Raw genomic sequence first — 12299 nt, 5'->3', positions numbered from 1 at the left:
CTGGTCATGTTAAGAAAGTATAACTTGGAGCAAAATTTCCAATAATATCCAGCGATACCTAAAATTCATCGCATCATTTGCGTTTTAGTGATAGGCAAAGGGATTTCAGATCCAGCCTTGACCTTAACTTCTATAGGTGTAACTTTACCGTGTCAACACTGTTCTAAAAATATAACACACGCATGACAAAACTCATTTTTATATAATTTGATAGTCATATTTGCATGACTTGAGTTCATCAAAGAATTTCTGAATGGTTTTCATATGATAGTTCCAGGTATCCTTCTAGATGAAGCCTCATAGTTGTCTATACTAGAGGTTATCATGTTTACTGAACGCTGGAAAGTTAATGGATAACCTTTAATAGCAAAAGTCATCACTTTATATTGACAAAGTTCATCTGCATTTAAAAATCCCGAATTTATTTTCGTTCTTTCCGTGAGTGTAATTTTCTAGAATGTTTTCAAAATGTCTTACTTATTTACCATGCCTAATTTTGTTAATGCAAGTAATCGATTCTTGGAATTGGAAACGAATCCCTTTTAGTTACAATGTTCACTTTTCTATAGTCAGTACACATACGGAAAGCATTGTTGTCAGCACTAGAATGCACGGTGAAAGACAGTCAATTATATCTGATTCTATGAAATCACTCCAAAGCAAATATTCAATTTCTTTTTCCAAACATTCCTATTTGAGACGATTTATCATGTAAGAATGCTTATCATGGGTGTAAAATCTACATTTTCAATGTCATTATAGATTTGATTTTTTCGTGTTGGAATATATGTAAACACGTACTTGTACTTGCATAATGGCTGCTTAAGTATACTTCTTTCTTGAGGTCCCAGATGTGAACGTCTGGTGCCCAGATTATTTAATATGTCTGGATTCTGAAGATTGGTTACACCAACGTCATTACAATCCGATCGCATGCCATGGTTTAAAGCCTCACTGTGGGAGACAGGTACAACTAAATGACTATGACTAATTGTGTTATCCATATTAACATGCTCCGATTACATATTTATATGGTCAATGTGTTTCTGTATTCCCCTCCCATTAGTGGTAGTGATAAAACTCGAGTCACTTACTTATTTCTTCAACTACACAGGGACCATACTATTTAAAATGAATAGGACTTAGAGTAATGAATACGAGAGCAAACACTCCATCAGGTTGATAAAACATTTCCTTCGTATTTCTGTCATACCTTAATCAAATTTAATGGAAAAGTTGTTGATTGGTTCTTGCTGATTCTCAAGTCTTTAACAATTTATATCGAAAATAAGAGACATAGTCAAGATGATTAATCGTTGGAACTTCGTTTTAAAGAAGTCGCTCGTAATAACTGCAATGATTTACTGACATTATGTCCAAAATCTAGTTCTATACCAATAAAACCTAATGATTCTCGAACTGATTTCTTAACAGTACGTAACGGTAAATGAACACACTCGTCCCATACATTTCCTAAATCAAAGCCATAGACACAATCATATTCATCAAGGTTTGATGACATCTTTCTAAAGCTCCCATGGCTTTCAGAGTCGTACGCAAAATAATTATACTGCTGGATGAATAATTCATACATAACTTGTTGGAAAATTCCAGACATTATATATCACCCTTCATCAGATTGGACAGATTTAGGTAGGAAAGAAAATGTGAAACTACTTTATCAAAACTTTGACTTTGGTTATACTATTAATATTCCTCCAAGGAATTCCATCTGGGATACTTGTGAACGGACATATTGAGGTCAAGAAATTTTAGTTGTCTGACTTAGTCTTAGGAAAACGGCTACCAATCTACCATTTATTACGACTCCATGGTCTTTAAGTAATAGAAAAAAGCAAAACCCACCATGTTTTGTAAAATTCAACAAATAATGTATCTCCCCAAGACACAAAGTGCAAATTTAAAATGACCGTACATTATTTTGAACTAAATCAGAAATAGTCCAAAATGCTCTTTATCAGTCCGATTGAATACAGTTGCAATTAAATTCCATTTGTCTTCGAAATATGATCCAGCGCAGAGAGCGTTGATGTTCATTTAGTCTTCAGTGCATTGATGTAGCCATGACCTGAAGAGTGATGATGTGCTAACAGTTTTCAAATTAATCACAATAATATAATTCAGGATGTCATTGTCTGAATCCACAATAATTCCAAATAAAAGCTTCAGTGCTGCTTTACGTGCAAAAAGTCGTTAATGCACAATCATCAAAATAATACTGAAATTAGAAAGATATTTGTTCTTGTCATCGCTGGGTTCCATCAAAACTAGATGTTATTAAAGTTTCATTATATTATGAGCCAAGTAATTCCTCCTTCCAGCTGAGAAACCCTGCAATTTTTCACATGTATATGAATTAGTCCAGTGTTTTGATCTGTGACATTCGTGGGTCGCCCGATTTAAATCGAAAGCTGCAAGATTTGATGACGTCACCGTTTTAAACAGCCGAAGATAACATCACGCTATCTTGCATTGTCTAGAGTCATAGTTTACCCATCAACCGCCCAGTCTGATCACCAATATTAGTCCTAGTGTCATTTTTAATTTTGATCCGCTTTTAGAAAGGCGGGCATGCCTCGTTGCATTTTCTCTCCATTCAATGTGAGCGCCACGTGTGATTGTTGTTGTCATTAGAGTAGCCACTAACGTAATTTATCGAATGTATCACATCGCTACTTTTGGATAACTCCAGAAAAAGATAGAATTTATAAACGACTTCGTTGCCTGCTTTAAGGGGTGGCGCTTCTTAATTTAAATTGATTATTTGAACGTCGTTTAGACCTAACATCTTTATTAATTCAAAGAACGGTTTATGTCCGGTAGCTTTTTTAACCAATCATTTCCTTCGTTTCAAAATTTTGTTAGATTGGACGAATGGTGAAATTTACGATAAACTGCTGCGTTTGGGCAATATCATTTATGTGCAGGAATATTATTGAGCAATCAGTGATTACAGAGAAACATTTAAATAAATAATTCCGCCGAAATAAAAAATCTGAATTCATCAATACACATGCTTGAGATGTCATCGCACTAATGACTAATTTCTTAAATAAATGAGATAACAAAACCCTTTGTTACTTATATCGCATTTACCATTTTCTGGAATTATTTTTTAACTTAACAATACATAATCTATAAATAGTATTACCTTAAATAATGTGAAAAACATCAGGTGCTCAGGTTTATCAATGGTGAATACAATTATCCTAGTTTCAGGCACAAATAAACCTGTTTGCCTTTATTGATAATGATCCTAGTGTTTAACCCACACTCATACAAAAATATTAGCGTTGTATTACTTCTTTGCAAAATTAAAAGTTACTGGTCAGGTTCAATATGAACTCGATTTTGGACACGGTCAAGTCTAAAATACGATCATTTAAAACATAATCATGGAGAAAAAATAACAAACAATAGAAATTAAATATACAAAATACCTCCCAACATGAAAAAGAGAGATTTTAACACGAAAACCTTTATTTCAATTATTAGTCAAATATACATGTGATTAAACATTACATAAGTTGAAATCTTACGAATGACCCAAAATATGTATGAAGCAATATAATACTTCGATACATGTGAAAGTGCATCTGCAATCAGATAATCTTCTCATTTGATGTTCCTGACTTCACTTTTTATTTCTGTTTAATTCACGCACCAGTTCTTATGTAATGGACAGACACAGCCTATTATTATTCTGCTAAATGATTCATAAAATGCAGGGAAAGGTTGTAGACGAGCGTTTGGTAGATTCTGATTGGGTTTGCTACAAATTTGACATGTGTGACAATATCTACAGTATTTACAAACATCACCTTAAATGTTTGAACACTAAAAATGATTCAAGATCTTGTGATAAGACTTAATTGACCCGCCAAAAGAGTTTTATGAGCTAGACGAAAAATGAATACCTACACGACTTAGGAATAACAAAATTGATAGCTCTCTTACCGCCCGTCATTAGCGGATACATCAGGTGTTCACTACATCTTCATCAGGACTCAATAGTTAACAAAATAACTAACGGTTATTTTTATGGCTTTAGCGTCTCTAATAACTCTCCCAAATAAACAGGAGATCTCAGGATCTCTTTCCTGTTTAATAATGACTTAATGTCATGTATCACCCGGATTAAATAAAGCGAATGATTAGTAAAAGTGAATCATTGTGAACATTACATTTTGATTGATCCCGATCAGCAGCAAAAGTGACAACATCGAATTCCTGATTATTATGGTGCCAGATACATCAGTAATTTCCAGATCAACGTCTTTCTCAGAATCTGTCTTGGTTATAGCTCTAGTAACTGCTCACGCTGGGTATAAATTAGGGTTTTCCTATCTATATAATCGATGTTTCTATCCAAACAAAATTGTCAGTTACAAACGAATTAACCACAACCTTCTCTCCAGGTTTGAAGTTGGCTATTAATGAATGAATACCCTCGATGGGTAAGATTACACTTTTCCGACTGTCACTGGTCTTGAGACTAAGTCTGATGACAAATTTACACATTAACAAAGACACACTCAGCTACCTGAACAAGACGAGGAATGTGCAGATACAGGTAAAATACCTGATAACAAAAGATTTTGATAACTTCATGTGTCCCTTAATATTTTAGTAGGACTATGATTGGCAGAATCATCAATAACTGATATAATATATTTCGACATGAATGGTTAATATATTTCCATGGTATAATCTGACCAGGGTTTGTTTGACCCAACAAATGGACTGCTTTTAATACACGGCCGTGACGTTATTATATTACTTTTTTGTCAATCTGTACGTGTCTGTGCCATTTCTTGCTGTAATGAGTGCACGTTGGAAGAGGTACTGACTTGCTATCGGTCTTGTCAGAAATTTATTTAATAAAAGTTGTGACAAACGGAGACTTGGAAGTACTCGTAAAAGACTGGAATGTTTTAATTTTTACCATACAACTGCATAGAAGAATTAAGTACAAATTAATGTTTGTGTTTCAAGGAATAATCGTCTGATGTACGAGCAGTACTTTTTGTACAAATACAAAATATATCACAGTGTATATAAAGACGACCTCATTACAACGACTACATCCACAACGTCCTCTTAGGAGTCTTTGCACGCATCTTTGACCAAGCCTCAAGAACAAATTTTTATTTTGCTATAACTGTTATTCCTTAGATCTGATGTTTTTGAGGACATTGATAAAATATGATTTATATATCAAATCTCAATTTCTTGATCGCCTTGTTATCTCCACATGATACATCGGTGGTCCGCCAGCGAACTAAAATTCAAGAATGCATCACTGTATCCCTGGGACAGCTAATATTAGATTCAGTGGACCGTTTGGGCTAATCATCTTCACGTATACAATCTGGCCCTTATGCTATTCTTGTTTAGGCATGGCTCTTTAGAATGTGTTTTCGTATTTAAATGTGATTTGCAATCTCAAATGTCCTGTTATCACCAAGGAGCCAATGTGGTGTGGCAAATCTTGTAGGAAATATTTTTAAAAAATACGTTGATTGAGTATGCACGATGAACATTAGATATAAATCAAAATAAGTTAAATAGATTCAATGACATTGACATTTCCTTCATCGAAAACAAATTTAAATATAAACGAATATAGATAAATAAAAATTGAATATTTACTAAATATGAGTAAGAAAAAGTGAATGTAGTTGAGTTTTATTTTATTGAAATGCAAACAATTGGATTTTTTTCTTTTTCTTGTTAAGGTGACAATGGGAACCGCAGTCTGTGCATTTACTACCCGTTTTCACTCACATGGATCATCCTACATAGTGACTGATATAAGGCCAGACGCAACAGAAGTAAAGATTTTGCTATAATGGATATTACATTGCTAATCTTTCTGATGTTCATATTTCTTTCCAACGTTTGCATTTTATGTCGATTTTCTGTCAGTAGTCATCATGAAATATAAGTTATTGCTAATTGAGAAAATTTTCCTTTTCATTTGTTAACGCTTCTTTATTGATTTTATCTCAATCTAAAATACATAGTTTTACACAAACCTTAATTTGAGCAAAATACCAACTCTATTTTTTGTTGTAACTGCGACTAAATTTCTTTTATTTGCCATGTTTGTGTTGTCTTGAATGGTTTCAAAAGCTGAGGAGGGACCGATGGTTGCGAGTTAGGTACGGGTGTCGACTGCGTGGTGGGTGGTTCTCTCACTCTTGGTACAATATCATACTGGGGCCACGTTGTGGGCAGTCTTTTACCAAGTGGCTACACTACCCACACTTAAGACAGAGAGTATAACGAACCAGCGTGGTGATCAACAAGCCACAGGTCCACAAAGAGATGATGGGTGACATTTATTTAACGTCATTGAATTGTGTAATGTGTGGAGTATTCTGTACAATAAAAGCCTTGACCTAATTACCAGAAGTATACATTTTGAAATTATACATATCTTACCGGTCAATTACAAAATGGTAGTTAGGCGAATTTCAGAGACCAAATTGTGCCCGTTTTGCGGTGCATTCAAATAATATATATATATATATATATATATATATATATATATATATATATATATATATATATATATATATATATAGAGAGAGAGAGAGAGAGAGAGAGAGAGAGAGACCGATAGACCGACAGTCAGACAGACAGAACAATAAACATACCAAGCAAAACGTAATGTGCTTTTCCTGGATTCTACAAGACAACGATACGAGCAGGAGTCGTATAAATGCGAATCAGTAGCATCATCATATATGTTAGAAAATTTTAATTAGTATTTTCAGGAGACTCCTACCCGGGTCATCCGATAAACGGAACCCATCGCCTTGCCTTTATGCAGCGACTCTTCAACCATTTAGTTCATGCAGCGACTCCTGCATCATGTTGATCATGCACACATATATATGTACGGTGGCGGTCGAGGTTCTAACTCCTGCATCATGTTGATCATGCACACATATATATGTACGGTGGCGGTCGAGGTTCTAACTCCTGCATCATGTTGATCATGCACACATATATATGTACGGTGGCGGTCGAGGTTCTAACTCCTGCATCATGTTGATCATGCACACATATATATGTACGGTGGCGGTCGAGGTTCTAACTCCTGCATCATGTTGATCATGCACACATATATATGTACGGTGGCGGTCGAGGTTCTAACTCCTGCATCATGTTGATCATGCACACATATATATGTACGGTGGCGGTCGAGGTTCTAACCCCTGCCGAGTCATAGCAAAGAAATAAAATGTGAATGTTATCATGGTTATGATTATGTGACTGTGTTGGACATGATGCTACATGAGGCATAAGACCCCGATGCTAGACATCGCTATAAAGTTCCACACTGCAGATATCATATCGATATGACAGAAACATTCTTAAAGCTACGTTGAAAATTTAAATCACACACACACACACACACACACACACACACAGAAACACAAACGCACACAATCACTTGATAAACAAAATAGACAAGTATCTTTACTTTGATAACGCACGAAATTTGTATTATATGTGCCCTGACTAAGCGTCAAACGAAGGAAGGCAAGATAATTTGAAGTATTCAGGTTTCTCATCGCAGGCACTTTGCTCGTGCAGCAGTGGGTGAACCAAACTCAGTATTTTGAAATATCCGTGACAAACATTAAACAACCGTCATGTAACGCTTAACACGGCACCAAAACCAGTGTACATTTCATTCATATATAAAACATAAACATTTTGCTACACACAGTTCCTGTAACTTGTGCCGTTGGAACTTCATCTAGCTTTTTCTGTATTTAAGGGTGCTGAATGGTAGGCATAAGCATTACTGACTACTTCATACTGCTTAAGCAACGTCGTTAAAACGAGAATGATCGTTACATTTACTTTACTGATCCTTTTTCACCAGCTGTTGACACGGGTCGCATATGTGAGCTCCCAATCTACAGATGTTTGCGCTGCAAATTCAGTTTTGGTTGAAGATAAAGGATCTCCATATAACAGTGTGAATATGTATTTCTGGGATTCGTCCTGTCAACTTGTCATCCAGCAAGAAATAGGAAATGCCATGAAAAACGTGTGCGCGGAGAGGACAAAAATTGGAGAAGCTTCTAATAGCCAAAATAATGTTATTACTACGAAACTTCAAACCTTGGAATGGAAAATTAATTACGTATTGGAGAAAGCAGCAAATCTTAGATCCAGCATTGGTAAGCATGTATTATTTATATTGTTTTGGTAAAGACCAGCTGAAGAGCCGGGTAGGTGTGGTATAAGTTTAATGTTCAGGAGCAAACTTTATTTTTACGGAAAATGTATTTATACGGGCTAAGATAGGCAATTTAATATTGTACTTCTGTTTTGTGCCATCGATCGCGTTATTGGGACAATATTGACCAATTGTATTGTAATATCTTGTTGCATGAGGACTAATCCAGATGCAACGAGGTTTACATATTCTGCATACATTGGATCTCACTTATATTTGACGTAGTAAACGTTATTATGCCAGTTAATGGATTGCCATATTGGTCTTCTTCCAGTCTACTCAGTCTCTTGAATGAGTCGAATTAGTTCACGCCTGTAACCCGATGGTTATCAAACATCGCATATTGAAAACAGTTGCGGACGGTACTATAATAACACAGAATTGAACAACATTCCTGGGATTTGTAAGCTTGTTTACATTTTTCTTTTTATTGCAACTTTCACTGCATTTACTTGAAAGCAGTTGTGGACGGTACTATAATAACAAAGAATTGAAAACCATTCCGGAGATACATATTTAAATACTTGAATGCTCGAAGTTTATCTTCGGGTATAATCAGTCTTTCGTTCGTGATGTACATCTACATATAATGAAAAGTACTTATTAGTTAATTGTAAATCAACCTTGTATGTGCATACTTAGGATGTATATTGACTTTAATTGCAAATTGTAATTGTGGCATGTATTTCCGCTAGTGAGAAATCACTATCCATAAAACGGTGTGAATCGAATTAAGGAAAAGACCAGTTTTAACTGATTATGTAATATGTTGCATACTTAAGATGCTTCGTATTGTTCAGGCGGATGGCATGATCTTCACTAATTGAGTTTAATATGTATTCATGAATGTATTCTACATTCTGATTATACGGTGTTGAATGGGCCATGGAAAGGATAGTTGTACAGTTATGCATCTTTTAGTGGCGGTTAAGATAAATTCGCAATTGGTGATTAAGTTGTGTATGCCATTTGGATAGGATACACAAGTTTGTTTGTATAGTATAGTATTTTGCAAAGATATGGATGCTAAATGAACCTGAATACAAGAAAAGTCAAATGTGGCCGGTGGACAGCATAAAGGAAACACACTAAACCAAAAGTCGCAGATTTCGTTCATTTACCCTTCGACCCAATATTAGGATACCAAAATAGTGGTTACAGCTTTAAACTAGATTCAGTAATAGTTGGAAAACTATTACAAACTGCTAAAATTGATCATTATGTACAGGTACATGAGCAGAGAAAATGTAATACCAGACTATTAATTTTGGAGAACATGTTTGGGACTAAAATTGTGTCATTATTAATTCTACCAATATACATGGCGAATTCTCTTTATCATAAAATACTGCTTATGGCAAATACAGACCCTCGTATACTTTCAGCAACTACCGTCAAATGTTCATGCTGTTCATGACTTGAATCAACTAATTTGCAGTTAGAATATGCACAAAAGCTCATGTTCAGTTTGTTTCAATCGCCATCCACTTGCCACGAAATGAAGTCGGGTGGCATTTTGGGCTCCATATTGCTGTGCACTGCATCAATACGAGGACGGAAAGGTGTGACGTTTTTATTATAAGGTATTTAACTAACTTCTAAATGCTCCTGATACTTAAATGAAAGTTAATGGGCATCGCCATGCATCGCGCTTTACCAATAGTCCTTGAAAATGCTCGTAAACGACATCCCGGTGGTTTGGTATTGAAATCACTTAGATGAATGTACACGGTATTTGTAAATGTCCAATGTGGTCAATGAAAGGACGTTACCTTGAATTAAGGGATGCAGCAATTATTGCGCTGATACCTATGTTACGCTGTTCCACAAACGGGATATCATTCACTGAACATTTTTTTTGCAGGCACTGCTACGTGTCGTACTGGGTACGACTATTATCAGCAAGACAAGTTTTGCTACAAGTTCTACAGCGATTGTAAAACCTGGTCTGAAGCCAGACAAGTCTGTCGGCAAGACGGTGGGGACTTAATTAATCTGAATGGTCGCAACCTCAACTTTTTCAAAGATCTGGCACGATCGAAAGCAGGTAAAGTATTGTTAGTAGCTTCTTTTCCATTTGACTTTTCAACATCACCTTAGGCTAAATCCTAAACTATTTCTTCTTCAGCTGCATGTGGCTCTTGTAACATTATTAGTATAGTCAGTATTACAAGTGTTCTCAAAATCGTGAACACAAGCTGTATACTAAATGATGCGATGTAGTTGACAAAAGTTTACTCCCGTGTGTCGAGTTCTCTATATATAGTAAAGTCTGTAATTGACCAATTGATTCTTTTCAATGCATTTTTCTCGTAGTGGTTATCTTGAGCCCAAGCAGTTCATTCATTATGACACGACACTCTTAACAAACTCCTAATTCTAGTCATATCTCGGTATTCAATAGCTGGATCATGCCAGAGTAGTTTTCTATTTAGTAAGTTCAGACGAATGTATGTACAAGTGTTCACGGTGGCTATAAAGAATAATCATTGTGCGTGAAAATCAAAACAATTTCTTTAACAAATGTTCATTCAATTAGACCTACATAACGGATTTTCTTTGGGTAATACATGTCTGCGAAAAATATATTTGGTCTCTTTATTTCAGGTGTATGCGAAAGTGTTTGGGTAGGTACAACGGACATTTACATGGAGGGTCAATGGAACTGGCTAAATGGTGAAGGGATTAGCTCCATTTTCTGGCAGCCAGATCAACCTGACAATTATGGCGGCCTGGAGCACTGTGGTGACCTGGCAAAGCTCTTTGGGTACATGCTGAATGACGAAAATTGCAGTAACAAGTTACACTTTTTTTGCCAGATTGCATGAAACCTTCAATAGTTGGCTTGGCTATTTATAAACATGTACCGATAATTGTCAATTAAATGAACTTGAGAAATTTCATATCTTTAAATAAAGAATTTTCCATGCCCGACATTTGCTATATGTAGCGGAATGTGAAAAATAAATTCGAATCGGACTAGACTCTTTAGCTATCATAATGTATGTGGGCTAATGTTAGAAACAGCCAAGATGTTGAGGTATTTCCAGTTGAGAGCGTCGGGCAAGGATATATTACTGTTTGAATATTATAGTGACGATAAAGTGCATGTCAAAAAAAAATTGCTGAAATGTGTTCGGGTTCTATACATGTTTATTAAAATGTTTGTTAAATTCTTTTTTATTGGTTTACACGTTAAAGTACACAAATGCAAAGATTATATAAACAGGAAATAAAATTGGATTCGATCATGTTATCTGTTCTTTTTAACTACGTACGGATTAAACATTCCTACACTTTTATTCCAAATCGTCTAATGCGCCAAACAGCGATGCAGTTTAAGTTTCACTAAACACGTACCAGGCCCAATCAACAACGACCTTGTTTGCTGATTGAATTAATATATTAACTGGCTTGGAAATTCTGTGAAACACCACATAAATGCCTAATCTTGGTGCACGATACGAATCTCGTCACTCGCACCAAAGATCCCTAAACTGCCACAATGCAGACGTCGAAGAGTTATGGCAGAAAAATTGTTAAAGCTACGTTAAAAATTCAAATCAAATTTAGTTAACGTTTTCGGTTCAAAGCTACTATCTAAAACGCTGTTGCTTGGTAACATCCGTGGGTCAACATATTCAGTCGAAAGCTGAAGCCCAAGGTTTGATAACGAATCCGTTGTAATTGTAAAACATTTACAACCTGAAATGTTAAATAGTTACAATAGGCCAAGAACGATTTGCTGCTTTAAATTTTGAGCTATTAAAACACATAAATACACATTTGTAAATTAAAGAAATTTAGTCGCATTGGTTGAAAACTGGGTACATTTGCTGCTGGTTATTATGGGATTAGCGTAAATAGGGCCGATCCATTTGGGGTCATTTCAAGGTATCTACGGCCAGGAAGAGTTTGTTGGAAAGAAAAACATTATAAAACAAGTTTTGACGATGAGTTCACGGAATCATAAAAATGCCAAAGAAGAACGAGGAAGACACCAGGTACTTCATTT

At 35.5% G+C, this 12299-nt stretch overlaps 1 protein-coding gene across 1 annotated transcript; it reads left to right on the top strand.

Moving 5' to 3' along the window:
- The first annotated feature begins 7750 nt into the window (after positions 1-7750).
- On the top strand, positions 7751-11540 carry LOC149798428 (C-type lectin galactose-binding isoform-like). The gene is made up of 3 exons (XM_089963620.1): positions 7751-8225; positions 10149-10331; positions 10892-11540. The coding sequence occupies exons 1-3, from the start codon at positions 7886-7888 to the stop codon at positions 11110-11112; spliced, it is 744 nt and encodes a 247-aa protein (XP_089819746.1). The 5' UTR covers positions 7751-7885; the 3' UTR covers positions 11113-11540.
- Positions 11541-12299: the final 759 nt, after the last annotated feature.

Source organism: Sinohyriopsis cumingii, chromosome 6, assembly GCF_028554795.1.
Source record: "Sinohyriopsis cumingii isolate HCF-2022 chromosome 6, ASM2855479v2, whole genome shotgun sequence".
Classification (NCBI taxonomy): domain Eukaryota; kingdom Metazoa; phylum Mollusca; class Bivalvia; order Unionida; family Unionidae; genus Sinohyriopsis; species Sinohyriopsis cumingii.
The sequence above is the reverse complement of the archived record's forward strand: the minus strand, read 5'-3'. Positions and strand labels throughout refer to the sequence as shown.